The sequence below is a fragment of the Chanodichthys erythropterus genome, chromosome 1, assembly GCF_024489055.1.
Source record: "Chanodichthys erythropterus isolate Z2021 chromosome 1, ASM2448905v1, whole genome shotgun sequence".
Lineage (NCBI taxonomy): Eukaryota > Metazoa > Chordata > Actinopteri > Cypriniformes > Xenocyprididae > Chanodichthys > Chanodichthys erythropterus.
The window spans coordinates 35,042,956-35,061,508 of NC_090221.1; the positions used below are offsets into that span (position 1 = coordinate 35,042,956).

Genomic DNA, 18,553 nt, shown 5'->3' on the forward strand with positions numbered 1-18,553 from the left:
AGCATTTATTAGTGTGCAGAAATTGAGTTGCGATGACGAGATCACTGCTTTCATGCGCTCAACAACATGTCTGTGATCGGCTACAATGTTCATCACTGCAACCTTTCATGCCACAATCTAAATATAATGGCATACATCTAAATGTAATGCAGCACTTTTCATGATTAGTTAGTAAAAATGTGCTAAAAGAGAGAGTAATACTTGGCTATTTCAAATGGAAAGATGTTAGCCAATCACAGCAGTAGGCATTTACACTGAAGTCTCTCAGCAGACACGCCCCTTAAAACAGAGCGTTCAAATCAAAAGGGCTAAAATCAGGGTAAGAAAAATGCCTTTTATTTATGAATTATTTCCATTTTTTTATGTAAAAAGCATACGAATATTATAAGTGCACCCCAGGAAAGATTTTAAAAGTTCATGACCCCTATAAACCTGCCCATACGGCCAAACCTGTCCATAACCTTACCCGTTTCCACCTCAACAGCAGCAATAGTGTTTTGCAATACAATGATTGATTTTACATTGTTCTTATGTTTTGATGGAAGTACATAGTAGTTAAGGCCAACTAATATAATGTGGGACCCAAAACAATGTTTTTATGTGAAATTACAGTGCATATGATGATGTGAGGTAAAATTCAAAACACTCCATTTTTAAATTCTGAATCACTTTTTGGGTGGTTTCTTTTAGTGAATCAGTTCATTCAGATCAGTTAATTTTTAATGAAATGGTTCTAAAAACAGACATGCACAGATTCAAGAGTCATCAGTCAGTCACAAAAATTCTGATGTGTCATCTTACTTGTTCACTGTTGCAGAGAAATATAAATTCTATTGTTTTCAATTCAAATCTCACAATTAACTAAAATGCATCACTCTGTTAAAGGGATAGTTCACCCAAAAATAAAAATTCTGTCATCAAATCTTCATTTCACAATAATTGTAGAAGCTTTTATCATGGTATACAGTATAATAATAATAATAATAATAAATAATAATAATAATAATTAATAATAATAATAATAATAATAATAATAATAATAATATGATTATAATTATTATTTATTATTATTATTACTGAATTAAAAGACAAATTTGAGTGTTGTCCTCTTAATAACAAATCTAATAACTTTTTTTTCATATAACAGCAGAAGAAAAAGAAAGTTGTGCAGCCTATTTACAGGTGTAACCTTATGTTTTCACCTGCCGTTACAAACCTGTATGACTTATATATATTATATATATATATATATATATATATTTTGAAGGACTCCGGAGTCCATTGATTTTCATTGAATGGAACAAAAAAAATATATATTTTCAAATAATCTTCCTTTTTGTTCACCAGGAGTCTATAAATCATTGTCTGACAATGGAAATTATGACATACTGATTCATTAATTTTTACCTATACTATCCATTGTAAGAAAACAAAACTTGCAAATGTTTTTATCATCATAAAAAAATAAAAATAAAAAATAATGAGAAAATGATGACAGAATTACATTTATGGGTGAAGTATACCATTTCAGCAGCTAGGTTAGCAACATTTTATTGGTAGCTCATAGTGTAGCCAACTACTTTTTAAAAGGAAAGTCTTTATTTTAACAGCTTTAAATTACGAGGAGCTTGTAGCTTGTTAAACTGCGGATTATAAGTGGTTTCACCAGCAGAACTGACACAAACAACACACACACTTAATATTCTGCCTGTGTTTGCAAGCCTGTGTGCATCTGACATCAAGACAGAGAATCTACTGGGTTAAAACTAACAAAGAAAGCCATTCAAACTCTGTGTGTGTGTGTGTGTGTGTGTGTGTGTGTGTGTGTGTGTGTGTGTGTGTGTGTGTGTGTGTGTGTGTGTGTGTGTGTGTGTGTGTGTGTGTGTGTGTGTGTGTGTGTGTGTGTGTGTGTGTGTGTGTGTGTGTGTGTGTGTGTGTGTGTGTGTGTGTGTGTGTGTGTGTGTGTGTGTGTGTGTGTGTGTGTGTGTGTGTGTGTGTGTGTGTGTGTGTGGTGTGTGTGTGTGTGTGTAAGCAGCACAAAGGTCACACTCGTCTCCATTAATAATGAGAGTTTGATTAACATTCAGTAAGTCAAGACAAATAAAACTCTTCAGACACACCAAACAACCAAAAAAGGATTGGGACTGAATCACAGACGTTCACACACTCCACCTAATACACCTGTCAGTGTGTGTGTGTGTGTGTGTGTGTGTGTGTGTGTGTGTGTGTGTGTGTGTGTGTGTGTGTGTGTGTGTGTGTGTGTGTGTGTGTGTGTGTGTGTGTGTGTGTGTGTGTGTGTGTGTGTGTGTGTGTGTGTGAGAGAGTGTGAGACAGAGAGAGAGAGATTAGACAGATTAATCTGTCTGTTAATGATAGACTGCAGGTCAAAGGGAATTTCACTGCTGTAACAGTAACAGAGATGAGAAAAATCTTTTTAAAATATCACAGCTATTTATATAGAGGGCCAATGATAATGTTTTACTTTATTTAAAAGGATGGTGTGTCCTGTTTAGATAATTATGGGGCCCATTAAGACTAATGTCAAAAGAGATAAACAAAACATTACACGTTGCGGCTTCTTCACAGGTGTCATTATGAACAAGATTCATTTCATTGTCAAACTGGGTGACTTACTAATTACTGAACCGCAATCCACACACACACCTGTGTCTGCACCTCAGAATCTAATCCAGTGACTCACAACCTATTTAAAAACCATTCTCTCTCTTACTCTCACACACCACACCACAACTTTGGCAGTCTGACTTAATCCATCCATTCAGCCTGAACGGAGTACAATCCACTGACCACACACACACATTTGTTTCACTGTATCAGTGAGCTTATCTCATTGACTTCCAATATTTATTTATTTTTTTTTTATTTTATATATATATATATATATATATATATATATATATATATATATATATATATATATATATATATATATATTTTTTTTTTTTTTTTTTTTTTTTTTCTCCTAATCTAATCCCTAAATCAATCCTCACAGAAACCTCTGCACATCATTAGATTTAATCACAAACATCACCTGGACCAGTGATTCACAACAAGGTGTCCAGGGAACACTAGAGGGCCTCAGCAAACTTCACAAAGGACTTAAATAAGCCAAAACAACTACAAACCTATGTATATTTCTTTTTCTTGATCCCACAAGCAGGTATCTGAAGACAGTGAGGTGCAACCACTCTATGTGTCAGCACACTATTAAATCTGATAAGATGATTTTTTTAAATGTATTTGTTTGTTTTTTAAGGATAAGAACCACTGTTCCCAATGTCTTGAAAAACCTGCATTTATAAGATGGTCTAATTTTAAAAGTGTGATTTCTGGACCTGGAAAACTTGAGAACTACTGATCGGGACCATGTATATGCCTTTTTGTGCTTGTGAAGTCACTTGTCATGATATTTTACTATATTAGTGAGGACATTTGGCCCTTAACCGTGCAAAGCCTGACCTATGAAAAAAGTTTAATAATAATTTTAGATTTTTTTTTAATGGAACAGTTCTTTGAACCTTTAGACAAATTTAAAAAAAAAAAGGTTTGCACGCGTGTGTGTGTTTGTTTTACTGAATATCATATTGATACATCAGGCGTTTGCTGCTCATATAGTAAGATAGTGAGAACATGGAGCTCAAACTCAATTTTATTCAGATAAAAATATCCAATTTAGTGCAGATTTATATGGACAAAATGTAGCAAGATGAAATTCTGATGCTTGTAATGTAAATCAATTAGATCTTTATAACAATATAGCAGATACTTTCATAAAATGCACATAAATATCAGTCACTCTATATTAGGGCTGTATGATTTATCGCACAATACAAAAAAAAACCCTGAACTTAAACACGATTATTGCTTAAATGCGATTCTTAGTGCAATTATGAATCTGCAAAGGCTGCTGCTTTTTTTTTTTTTTATGCGCAGCTTGTCAATGAAGTATGGCTCCAAATGCTAATCCATCTGAAAGCACTGCGAGTCTGAGTCGCTTATAATGTATATTTGACAAATCAACACACGTCAAACAGCTTTCCAGAAGTATTTATTAACAACTTGTCCAACAAAAGACAACATTTAATAACATGTTTTTACTCCAAACTCACTTCATAATGACAGTTGAGCATCTTTCTGTGAGATGGTTAGGCTTCTTACACAGAATAAGGCAGTCGTGTGTTTACTGGTCATGTTTAATCAAAGTGATCCAATCCTTTTTTCCAATCTCTTTGCCAAATCGTGTGCGGTTTAATCGCGATAAATAGTCTTGCAGCCCTACTGCCCATAATATGTCTTAGTAAGATATATTTAAATGCTTAGTTTTACCATCAAAGCTCTGTAGTTTTAAAACATAATGCAATGCAACACAAAGATGATTGAGAGATCAACAAATAAAACCTTCCTCAAAAGCCTGATGATCAAGATGTATGGATAAGTTGCTTCAGTCAAGAAATTCATCTAGAAGTAATACTAACAAGATTAAATTATTCTTATGTTTACTACTTTAAAGGTTTCATAGTAAAAAGACACGTGAACCACAAGCTGAAGGGATGTTTTATAATTATACTAAAAGACTTTTACTTGTTAAAAATTATAAACTATCAATCGGATGACAGAAGGACTGTAGTAGATTGTGTGCAACAGGTTTTTCAGCAGTTTTGATCATGTTGATAATTTAGAGGCCTTAGAAACATAGGCTTTACAGGGTAAGCATAGACAAAGCTGTATAAGAGACACTGGACACACATAACTGAACATCACACTCCTCACACAAACATTTGACACATTTCTGCCGTCACAATCTTTGACACTGAACAAACTTTCAACGGTCACCGAGTTGAAATAAACAATGAGGAGTTTAACTCGCCTTCAGATCCCTGTAGATGTATAGATACTGTTAGACAGTCATTTACACTGAACTCATTTGCCTTTAATAGATATTCTAATAGATTTTCTTTATCAGGGTCTGAATTTCGGCTTGGGATTGTGGGTATTGTGCATAATTTTATGTATTCCTGCAGGTAGTGTGATTATAAAGCAGGATAAAGCCCTTGCACAAAAAAAAAAAAAAAAAAAAAAAATCACCAAAAAAAGTCACCTAAGGAGGGATTTCCCCTCATTTTCTGAAAAATAATCCAGGCTGTTTATGATTCAGCTGCACAGGTGGTCATCATAACCACATTACAGTGCATTACATCATTTCAGATTATATGCAAAACCGTCTGTCAGTGGGGTAGAACAGCCTGTGATTGGCTGAAGCAGTTTGTGTTGGTTTCTCATTATCCAATCACAATGTCTGAAACTGAATGCACAAACACAGGGTTTTATGGATCTATATTTGTTTAAATCTACGAATCCTGATCTCATTTACAACATAACATGACAGTAAAACATGAGTAAGAGCAAGAGGGTAAACCCTGACTTCCTGTCGTTATAGCGGTTACATCCTGAAACAACACAAAGACGCGTTTCTAAGAAAACATGCGAACAAACAGCATCAGACACACACGCGACTGAGTCAGCAGGAGCTCTGACTGCTATAACTATGAACTTTATGATCAACAAACTTTTCATTAAAACAACAGATGTATTAAGCAAGGATGCATTCAATTAATCAAAACTAACAGTAAATATATTTATAAATGTACAACAAGTTTTCAATTCCAAATAATGCTTTTTTTTTTACTTTCTATTCATCAAAGAATCCAGAAAAAAATGTATCACGGTTTCCACAAATTAAGTAGCACAACTGTTTTCAACTTTGATAATCAGAAATGCTTCTTGAGCAGCAAATCAGCATATTAGAATGATTTCTGAAGGATCATGTGACACTGAAGACTGGAGGAATGATGCTGAAAATTCAGCTTTGAACACAGGAATAAATTACAGTTTACTAATATATATATATATATATATATATATATTATATATATATATATATATATATATATATATATATATATATATATATATATATATATATATTCATATTCACAAAACAGCTATTTTTAAATATTTCACAATATTTTTTTTCCTTTATTTTTGATTTTTAAAAAAAAATGCAGCCTTGATGAATAGAAGAGATTTCTTTCAAAAACACATATACTGTATGAGAAGTAAAAATGTAAGGTTGTTTCCACCATGAAATACATTTTTAAAAAAGTAATCGTGACTTTTTATCTCACAATTCTGACCGTTTTTGTCGCAATCGTGAGATATAAACTCACAATTGTGAGTTATAAAGTCAGAATTGTGTGATATAAAGTCAGAATTGTGAAACATGAGGCAACAAAATTGTGCGATATAATTATAAAGTCAGAATTGAGAGTTATAAAGTCAAAACTGCATGATATAAACTCAATTCTGAGGCGCGACAAGTGTTTTTTGCTAGTTTCAGCCCGACACAGTTATCATTTTCACATCCAGAGCCATGTTGTTTAAATAGCAAATGCACTCGCGCCCATCTGTGTACCCATGCGCGTACTGGTCTGGTGTGCTCAGGTGCAATGTTGGCGTGTTGCTATTTTGAGGCAAATGAAAACTACAGCGACATTTACTAATTGAAAGCTGGTCTTTTTTTTTTTGTTGTTGTTGTTGTTATCAGTGTTATTTAAAGAGCATGTTAGTAATATGCACCTATAGGAAAGTGCACAACACGTACACTCTGCTTGTTACACACAGGGATGCGCAGCAGCACACAAACATACCAAATCAGTGCTTCCCACACATAGACTTTACTTGGGCGGCCGCCCACGTATAATAACGGCCGTCCAAGTATATTCAGAGACACATTTTTGCTTTTATTATTTTAATCCTCTTATACTTTTATACCCGCGCAAGATAATGAAACCATCGACGATCGATTAACTAGTCTTAACCTAGTCGTACCTGCTCGTTATGTGTGCGTCAGAACTGTTTACTCCCGCTAACATTCAAACGGGCGCTGCATTTTGCAAAGTCACAAAGGGCCGCTGTTGCGCTTTCTACAAGCTCGCGCAACAGCGCTTCAGACTGCTTCAAAGTGATTCTCAATCAATGAAAAGCGCAGATTTATGCCAAGCGATTGCTAATGAACTCAAGTTGATGAATTATTACAAAGACTACTTTATGGCCTTTATATAAAATGTTTTAGAAGATTGTAAGAATCTGAAGGATCAGCCTGCAATAGTACAGACATTTCAAAATAAGAGTACGTGTGTATTTCAGGCTTGTTTATAATTAAAAGTCACACGCTAAGTTTTTTCTTTTTCTTTTGGGCATTATTGGTATTTTGGTTACACAATAAATTGTATTTAATTTGATTTCCATTTAATTCATAGTAAATTATTGTAGACTCCCCCACAGGAAGAAAAGACTAAGAACATTATTTGACATATATTATTCATTATATAAATTTTACTAGTAAAATCTGTGTCCCATTCACTGAGAGAGACACTATATGACAGCAAGGAGAACATAGGAAAACGTGAACCATTTAAATGCTGTAATTTTGCATAATTTACAATGCATAATGTTAGTATGTAATTAAATGTATATGTTATTTAATTAAAATTATCTTCAATAAATAAAAATACTGTTAAAAATCACACATTGTTTGTTTGTCACATGTAGTAGACCCTTTTTGTGCCGTGGGTAATAGGAGAATTTTTCACCCGGCTACCACCGCAAGTATATTTCAAACCTGTGGGAAGCACTGCAAATATTAAAAATAAAAGTATTTCTCTCTGGAGAAGCGTTCAGTCTAAAAGAATGGAAGATGAGACTCTGATTGTTTATTGCACGTTATGGCCAAAACACGCCCATGACTCATTAAGAGACTAGGTACAACCCTTTTAGACCATGCACCTGGTGCGCCGACCATTTCTTCCATCGTTCAACTAACAAAAGTGGATTCGGACATACCCTATGGCCGTGTGTCCTCTGCTTAAAACGCCCGTCTGTGAGTGCTTGAGAGCGCTTCTTTTTTTCCGTTGAGGCACTTTGTTGCTATGATACGGAATATCTGCGGCACTGTTACTTAAAACAGATTTTGCAGGTAATTTGTTTCAGACTTAAAATGTTGACACAATGTGAAATTACTTTGCTATGTATTTTCGGAGAGCAGCAATATCAATTTCTCATCCATTTTGTTCTGTTCTCTGTTTGTCGATGTTGTTGTACAGCAAGAATGTTGTGACGGTTGGCCAGTGTAGTATTTGTCCCACCCCTCCTCCACTCTGATTGGACGGCTGGCTAAAAAGTGACAGTGATGACTGCAACGTTTTACTCAAAGTTGAATGTTGTTCAACTCGAGGCGACCAGTAAAAAACGCTGAGCTCTCAGCGCTTGAGCGTGAAAAAAAACGCTCAGCACGTCGTTACGCTCCTGCCGTTTAAAAAACGCGGCGCTCCCATTGAAAACAATTGAAAAAGTATGCTAGCAGCTGGAAAAAACGCTTTGGTGGACACACGGCCTATGTGCACCTGCGCCGTGCGCTTTAAAACATGCGCTTAAAATCGAGCCCACTGACTGTTCTGTGATGACCTTGAGTTCAATTCCAGCAAATATTAAGATATTTCTACCACTATAACATTTTCTTAAACATTTACTTTCAGTTCATTTCTTTTCTTCCGTTTCCCACACTAGATCTCTTTCTCTCGACATTGTGTGGCTCAGTCACCTCAGCTGCACTTCCTGTTAACTAAATATGAACAATATCTTGTTTTAAGCAAATGCCACCAATAATGGCTAAGAAAAGTTTTCTTTTTCACAGTAAAGTGACAGTCTGAACACAGAGGCCCCTGCATTCTTCTGTGAATGATGCTGTTGTTTTATGAGAGGAGGCTTCAGAGGCGTTTCCCAGACAGCATCTGAATTACATCACGGGGCGTCTGAGAATGTGATCTGATTTTGAAGAGCTACAAACACTTTATTTTTCCTCTAAGAATGTCTTGTTATTCCCTTTGTTCTCTGGCATATGAGGTAAACACCCATAAACAGAAGTGGGCGGCAGTTCTGAATCAGCAGTCATGTTTTCCTGGACATCTGTCGGATGGAGAACAGGATACGGAACAGAACAAGCTCTCAGATCTCTGAAGAAAACATGCTCAAAAACATCTCTCCTCCTCTGTCAACCTGACAATCTGGATTTAGTAGCTTCTGTCAATCAGTGAGTCGGATGAGTTTATCAAAGCGGTTTGAGATTGTGATCAGAAATTGGAGGCAGTGAAGCCTGTTGAATTAGGCCTATTTGAGCGTCTCTTATCTTCAGCATCAGGCAGAGCGACTCTTCCTCCTGTCAGCATTAAAGTAAGGAGTAAACACTCAAAGTGTACCATTAGTGTATTAAAAAGCACAAATAAAGCTGTGCTGCACCATCTAAATGCTTGAAACATTTTCCACAATTTAAATTATCACTCATCAAGCACCAAATGAGAGTAAAAAGTAGCTCTAAAGGGTAAAAATACAAAAAACTACCTTTCAAGTGATTTGATAAAAGTCTCTTCTGCTCACCAAGGCTGCATTTATCTGATTGTTGACATGATAATCGTAATCAAATTGAATTGTGAGACCAGTGACGATTCACACCCCTAATATTTTCTATATATATACACACACATACAGTATATGGCAGACATGACTGGAGACATAGATATACATGTATACAATACATTATATAATATATATATATATATATATATATATATATATATATACACGTTTCATTACCAGTAAATATACATTTAGCCTTGGCTGGTAAAGCATTAGTTTGGCAGAATGAAGCACAAGCACTCATGTCTCCAGTCATGTCTGACAGCAGTGTGCAGCAGTGCAAGAGTGTGATGCAGTTTTCCACCTGACCTTTCAAATGCACATGAGACGGGTCTCAAACATCAACGTTAACACCTTTGTTAGCTGCAGAAGCACCTGTCTGTCCTGAGGGGGCAAACTCAGCTGTAATGCAGATTCACGTCAGTGTTTTTATACAAACATACTGTTCAGTGAGTCGATGTTTTCCTAAACAAACCATGAGCGCCATTAAGATGAGCAACATTACAGCTGTCAGGGGACATTCGTCAGTAAAGAGAAAAACTGGACGCATTAGTGCACGGCATCATTTACAGTGGCAAAAAAAATCTATTTGTAGTTACAGCTGCAATATACATCAAATTATATCTCAATATTGTTTAGACTTCTGACTAGACTATTGAAGTATTAGCTCGTCACACTTTTGCAACATGCAGTGTACAAAAAACAAATAGATTCAAAATATTTAAATCATATCTTCCACACTGATTCGAACTAAATGAACAAGGAACAATCATATTTCATCTAAATACATCAGTGTAATAATCAACCATAGCACTATTTTTTTTTAAACATTTTAAGATATGTAAAGAATGTCCTGTATTTCGAGTGATGCTGCAAGCAAGTTGTTGTTGAGAATTGATGCACCGACATGGAAAGTTAAAAAAATTCCTTCCAAAGATTACTGGCATTCTTGCCACTGAGATATTAATTAAAGTCTTAGAGGCCGTTCACACTACACTGTTTTCAACTAAAAATAGAGAATTTATGCGTTTTGCCCGCTCATTTACATGACAACAGCATTTTGGGGGCCTGAAAACGCAAACTTTTGAAAACGGACTTCAAAGTGTAGGTTTTTGAGTAGTCTCAGTGTAAACTACAAAATCGTATTTTTGAAAGCAATGACATCATGTGTATTCTGTGTTCAGTCTATAGGCGCGTAGTGACATCGCCACCTACTGGCCTGATAGCATAGTACAGCATTTTTTGTCGTTTTCACGGATTCGTGTCAAAGGGAATTGTCATCTGCGTGCAAAAAATGCAAAGAAAAAACTTTTCTGTTTTAGTATATTATTTTTGTGTAAATGTGCATTAAGTGCACAAATTCAAAAGGTTGGCGTGGGTATGATTTTTTTTTCGTATGAGACATTTCTCCTGCTCACCGCGGATGCATTTATTTGATCAAAAATACAGTAAAAACAGTAATATTGTGAAATATTATTCCAATTTAAAATAACTATTTTAAATCAATTTGAATATATTTTAAAAATATAATTTATTCCTGTGATCAAAGCTGAATTTTCAGCATCATTACTCCACTCTTTAGTGTCTCATGATCCTTCAAAAATCATTCTAATATGCTGATTATATCTAATATGTGAATATACTTTAATATGCTGATTTTCTGCTCAAGAAACATTTCTGATTATCATCAATTTGGAAATGGTTGTGCTGCTTCATATTTCTCTGGAAACCAATATAAACCATGAAATTAATAGAAAGTTCAAAAGAACAGCACTTATTTGAAATTTTGTAACATCAACCATTTCTTTACTGTCACTTTTTAGCAATTTAATGCGTCCTTGAATACAAATATTCATTTCTTTACAAAAAAATTATAAATTCTTACTGACCCCAAACTTTTGAAAAAGATTTTGAACTGCTGAATGTGTCTTTCATCTTTGACAGTGTCTGGTTATTTTTAGTATTCTGATAACTAAGTGTAACACCAAACACGTCCTGTTGAGCAAACACAGCTATCGCCTACATTTGAACTTTTGATGAATAACTGCCCCGCTTTAGACGCCACACTGACATGAAATCTATTATGTCGCAATGTGTCGCATTGTGTGCTTATGATCTCTAGAGACGATCTGTAAGCATAACTAGCAGGTTTAGGCAGGGGAAGAGGATATGACATCATCAAACAGAGACATTGGACTGTGGCGTCTCTCTGCGGGGGACAGATGTAAGCGGCGTCCTGCGGACATTCAGACACTGATCCAATCTCCCTCACAGAGATGACTTCCATACAAAAACACGACCTTCCCCTCATTATGGAAAAACACCAGTGGCAGATGTGTGTTTGACATCCTTGCTGAAGGGAGAGTATGAAAGCATCGAGGGGGCAGATATGAGACAAGGACGCTCCGCTCCAGACCCGAAGCACAAAACTGTTCCACTCAACTGAGCACACTTTCAAATGAACTCTCTCCTTGTGCCAGCATTTGACCATGACATCACTGTGATAAAAGGGAAATTCTGGACTTTAAGACCTTTCTGAAATCGATCAGGAGAGCTAAATGAACTAACAGAGCAAACATTTACATCATCTAAACTCCAGACACAACACAAGGCCTCCAGTGATACAAACACAGCTTTCAGAAAAGCATTTATTTAGGGCCTTATGAAAGGTTTCATTTTTTCCCAAATTCTGTATTTTCTAGTTTGTTTTTTTTAACACTGCAGGTCTTAACACCCAATTCTGATTTGTTGACTATATCTGATTTTTTTAATGACCATCTTTTAAAAGTGAACCATAATCCAAGATCTGCGTTTACTATACACTTGGCGAAACAACCTAAGGTAGACGTCTGCCACTGAAAAGCTTAGGAAGTAAAAACGGCGTGATTCGCAATGAACGCAGAAAAAAAGATAATACAAGATTTTGCTCTCTGCACCATCTTTACAGGTCAGCAAAACATTGGTCTCTTAATGCGGAGAAACAGAGTAGAGCCCTTGTTGCAGCCTAGGCATTGAAAAGAGTCATGTGATCATGGTTGGCGTCCACCTGAGTCGGCATCATTCATCACAATCGCTTTTTCAATGACGTATGACTCGCATTGACAGGAGAATATCCGATCTGTCCGCTTACGCAAATGCACGTATCCGATTTATATCAGATTTATTTTCACATATGAATAAGGCCTGAAACTGATCTGAGAATATCGGATACCATGTGCGTTTTCCTGCTTACACATTCGTGTGTCTGTGCCACATGGAAGGAAAAAAAATTGGAATTGGGTCACTTGAACCACGTAATGTAAATGCGGCCTAAGATGGTAGAATGCCTTGTTTACTACTGAATCGATCAAAGATAAAAGTTGGGACTATAATAACCAGACCTGTTCCCACATGCACCAAACATGTTGGTGAAATAATGAGCATGAAGATGAGAAACACTTTTCTCAGGATAATGATATTTAGGCTGTGAGCTGATTCAACCTTTTACAAACCAGTGCAAACCAGACAGCTCTGCAGCTTTGGATCCGACACTTCACCATTTGTCTTATGTCAGAGTTCAAATAAAAACAACAAATCAGACTGGCATGCTGAAATAATTAGGAAAACAGCTGTCCATCGTTATACTAGAGAACTGGAATAATTCAACTCCAAAAACTTGGAGACACACATGCTTATAAACATTAACCAGCAAAATACCAGTCAATAGAGCTATTATTAAAATAAAGCCACCAGCGTCATCACAAAACAATCCACTTCTTACACAGTTTGAATGAGAACTCTTACTAACGTATAATAGTTAACTGTATTAATTAGGAATGTATTAATTATGGTATTTTGGTGGTAATTATTGATTCCATGACCATGGTAAATGTTAATAAGCTGCCTCTACCAGACAGAAACAGCACACGTTCACACACAGTGATGGTTTACGGTTTCCTCCCATTACAGTGTCTAGAGTTTCACTATAAACACACCAGGTGTGTTTGGGAGTCTATGGAAACACGGTCTGATGATGGAATATCAGTTTCCACTCAGAACTAAAGCTTGTTTGGATTAGCATGGTACCATCTTACTATATTCTGCATTAATACCCCACTACATTTGACAAAATGTGCAGTTTGCAACCATAACATACTACATGCGGTACTGTGCCTCCCACAATACAATGCACTCAACTTGACCTTTCATTCAGTGTGATAAAAGCTGTCTAACTGACGAACACTAAAAGAAGACACATAAACAGGTATGTAATATAAAGACATTCCCTTTCATACATCCTCCTTACTGGCATTGTACATTGACCTCTATGTATATGACATACTAAAAACAACTGCAAAAAAATGATTCAGGTGTTGAATAAAAAAAATAAAATTTTACCACAAGGAACAACTTACATTTGTTTACTCATACTTTTGCACACTATAGTATAGAGAAATATACATAAACACATGTATGGGAGCCTATTTCCGACACATAAGATCACCAAGCAGATCTCAGAATTTCATTTTTGGGTGAACTATCCCTTTAAAGGGATAGTTCACCCAAAAATGAAAATTTGATGTTTATCTGCTTAACCCCAGTGCATCCAAGGTGTAGGTGACGATTGTTTCGGTTTGTGCAATAAACTGAACAGTATTTATATCATTTATATCAACTCTTATACACCACTATGTCCAACTGCATTCATCACTCGATTCGTTTGGTCTGATCGCGCTCTGACAGCAGCAGTTATGTCTCGCACGTATACTTCAATGAGAGCGAGACATCACTACCGCTTTCAGAGCGCAATCAGACCTTACTAACAAGTGCTGAACGCAGTTGGACATGGTGGTGTATTAGAGTTAAAAAATGATATAAATACTGTTCGGTTTATCGCACAAACCTATCGTTTCGTGTCTTAGGACATCAATGTGTCGTCACGAGCCGCAGGGTTTAATTTGGACTGGTCTATGCAAGTTTTATTTACTCTTATAGTAGAAGTTCCCATCCGCTAGCATTATTTGACTGACAGACGGCAACGGTTGCAGTTAAAAATCATCATTTGTGTTCTACTGAAGAAACAAAGTCACCTACATCTTGGATGCGCTGGGGGTAAACAGATAAACATCAAATTTTTATTTTTGGGTGAACTATCCCTTTAATTATGACATGAAAAGTCGAAGTATGACATACTAAGTACTATGAGATAAAAAGTTTGAAATTATGAAATTATGTCGTAATTATTTTGATATCATAATTTCATATTTCAAGTCATAATTCTGACTTTCCATCTCATGATGACTTAATAATTCTGATTTACCAAAGCCTGATTTTATTTTCTTATGTGGCGGAAATGGGCACACGTGTGAAGGCGTGGGAATGAAGTGGAACAGCATGCACTTTCCAGTATATACTGTGCAGCATGCATTCCATTCTAAACAGTCGAGATGAAGAGACACTCGTGGGCGTGGCTTGAGACTTCACGCGGGGGGGGGCGCTCGAGTCCCCTCCAACTACACAAGCTCTTTTATGACGACACAGAATTCCCTCTCATTCGCGCTTTTCCAGTTCCACGACTTCCAAGAGTGACTGTGGAGTTCTAGTGTTTTTTACCCAAAGGCAATAAAATTCCTGGTACCGAAACTGTTCTGTAATCTATGCAAATATGCGAGTGACAGCACGCAGCGCCAAAATGAAACTATGTTACACTCAAACCGCTCTTTGACTGAAAGAACGTTACACTTCAAAAGCTTTTCAGAAGAAACAATTCACACGTCAAAATGGAACGTTGCTGCAATCAGAATGCAACATTGTAGCACTTCACTAAAACAACGTTTCATTTCGCCGTGAAACAATGCTGCATGTCGCGATACTTTTGTGGTAGTTCCATATGGAATGTTTCAAACAAAGTGTGGTATTTCCATGGAACTCCAGGGTACTTCTAAGAATACTATGGTATTACCATTGTACAGGTCAGAAGTGACAGCTCTCAGCACATCCCCCCTGACCTAACTCCACATTTCTGAGCTAAAGATCTTCAGAACCAGAAGGAACAGAGTGATTCTTCAAAACACACTTCCTCATAAGAGACGAGGACGTACCGCGCGAGCTGCAAAAGCTCAAAACTTCCCAAACTTAAGAGCGGTTTAATGCGACATGTAGAACCTCAATGATAATACAATTTTAAACATTTCACAAACAGCCATATTCAAGAATATATATATACATCCAAACACGCCCTGATGCTTCACTGCAGTACTGACAGTAAACTCACAACGATAAGAACATGACACTTACAAACTTCTTCTTTCCGTCTCCTTCTTCATAGTTCTTCTTGCTTTTCTTCTCCTTGTCTTTCCCACTTTTGGGAGCACCAGCTGATGCTGAGTTTGGATCCATTGTTGTTCAATTAAAAAAAGTATATTCCCCAAAAGTGCAGTGCTTTATCCTCACACACTCGCGTGCTCTGTCTGCCTCTCAGGGCGTCTTAACCCGCGGCCTGCTGTTGCCGCGCGCCGCCGGCCTGTGCTCGTCCTCCGGCACAAAGGAAAAGGAGGGAAGTTTGAACCCTGAATCTTGAAGCCCAGATCACAGATGCGTTCTTTAATACGGATGCTTTTCTTCGCGCCCTGATGATAACGCGCTGATCTCGGCGCAAATGTCTCTTGAGTCCGTGCGCGTGTTTTGGCGCAAGTTTGTCTCGATCTCGAATAAACCAACCACGCGTTAAGTCTCTAAACCTATCAATCTCAGCTGTCAATCTATAGAGCTGTCATTAACACCGCCGACGATTGATATAAAGTCCTTGTGCTTCATGGTAAAGACTTCAGATTCAAAGAACAGCCATGAGCAGATCAGCTGAAGTTTTCCGCTTTCTCTCTCTCTCTCTCTTCCTGTGTGTGTTGGGCAGGTCAGGTGGGAGGAGCCATCATGCGCACAAACACACACCTGAGTCACATCACAAACACACACACACAGGTAGACAAACACTGACACCTCAGCTACACTCACGTTCTTTATACAAAATGATAAATGTTATAAAAAAAATTACTTGTTTTAGCTAAATAACAGCATAATACACAGATTATTTTGATAGCAATAATAGCACAATAAATGACAAAATTAGCCTTCCTCATAATGGAATATTTAGATGTTAAAACTGACTTCCTTAGAGAGTTTATTTTTCATAGATTCAGTTCTGATAACATCATTATGAATAGCTCTTTTTGCAGAAGTAAGTTTGCTTCACACATTGCATAATATCTGTCCATAGTGTCTATTATTGCATATGTCCAGAATATTGTCTGTCATGTCCATGTGTCTCTTATTTTACACTATTGCCAATATGTTAGCAACCACCAGAATACCCTAGCAACTGCATAGCAGCACCCTAGCAACCACCCACAGTAACCTAGCAACTGCATAGCAACACCCTAGCAACCACAAAGAATAACAATCTGTTTTTCTGACAGATATGGCCTTCAAAACCTTCAAGCTTTAAAACGACTTCAAACTGTCTGGTCAGGTTTTCTCAAGCCAACATCTTTTTTTTTTTTTTTTATCTGGTTTGTTTTGCTATTGTAAGAATGAACTTCTGGGAAAGTTTTATGGTTTATGGTAAATGTTCTTGATATTTCTCTGTGTAATCATGATATTCTTGTTTTTATACATTATAATAAAGAACAATTTTTCAATTGTATAGGTTACAGGTTTCTTTTATCCAAATATTATGTACAGATGAGTAGATGTAAATGTATTTATTAGTTAGTTAGTTAGTTAGTTAGTTAGTTAGTTAGTTAGTTAGTTAGTTAGTGAATTCAAAACAGAAATTAATTTATGTGAATTTATTTATTTAATTTGAAAATAAGTATAATTTATTTCCTTTGCTTACTTTTCTTACTCCCGACATATGATATAGTGAAGTCTATTGACACTCCTCGTTTTCTATGATGTGTTCTAATCAATACAACTGAAATCAATACATCTGGAAAAAAACGGTACAAAAGCTGTCACTGAGATGGTACCCTTTAAAAAAGGTTCAAATATGCACCTTAAATACTTATTTTGGTACCAATATGTACATTTCAGGTAGTAATATGCTCTTTTTAGGCACAAAGGTGTATCTTTTGAAAGGTCACCGCACCAGTGACAGCTTTTGTACATTTTTTCTGAGAGTGTTGGATGGGATCAGGTTTCTAATTCACTAACCCTTGTTTTATGTCTGAGCGAAGCGCGCCACCTGCTGGTCAGAAGATGAGCGGCCGCTGCAGTGGGTGCGCGTGAGCGCGCGTGTTTGTTTCATGTGGATTGAATAGCAGGGAAAACAGTTTTAATTAGACTCGTTTCAGATTTGTCCCATTAAAAGGTAAAAGCAGAACGGATCGTGATGAATCCATACTGGTTAAGACACATTAAGAGTCGTTTCACTTTGCTCATCTTTCCAATGTCATTAACTTTAATGGAGAGAAGCTGCTGAGAGTTGACTCAATCAGTCTTATTCAACGGTGTGTGTAATTAACAGGCCTCGGACGGTTACGTGTGTCATAAAGGGAACAAAAAAGGAAAGGCTCTAATCCTCTGCATCCATTTCTCTCTTTAAGCAATGCACAATATTTCCTCAAGCTCTGCAGAAATCGGTCTGATATTGTCCTCAGTCGTCACGGCATGATTCGTTGTAAATGTGCTGACTCAACCCAACCCAGTTTCACACTGAGTCATTATTATCTACCGCACACTCGCCAATTTACTCAGAGCTCTCGTCCAAATCGCAGCAGCGCGCGAAACACGCAGAAACATCTGAGGCTCCTGACACTGAAGGACAGACTTTATGCTAATGATGGTTTGTTATGAACATTCTCTGTCATACATTTATATTGTTCTTTATGGACAGATTAACCTAAAGACTGACAGTAAAAATATTATTTAGTCTCTTTAGGAAGCAGTTTCTAAGTTGAACTGTTCTGTTTCAAATAAATTCAGTTCTTTTGCAATTTCTATTCCTCAAAGAATCCACAAAATATTC

General features: G+C 36.6%; 1 protein-coding gene across 1 annotated transcript in view; it reads right to left on the bottom strand.

The window, feature by feature from the left end:
* Positions 1-16,413, bottom strand: part of LOC137023958 (protein diaphanous homolog 1) — a 112,536-nt gene extending 96,123 nt beyond the window's left edge. Inside the window, exon 1 of the mRNA XM_067391125.1 lies at positions 15,829-16,413. Coding sequence (XP_067247226.1) covers positions 15,829-15,930 — 102 coding nt within the window. The 5' untranslated portion in view covers positions 15,931-16,413. The remainder of the gene's footprint in view (positions 1-15,828) is intronic.
* Between the last annotated feature and the right edge of the window lie 2,140 nt (positions 16,414-18,553).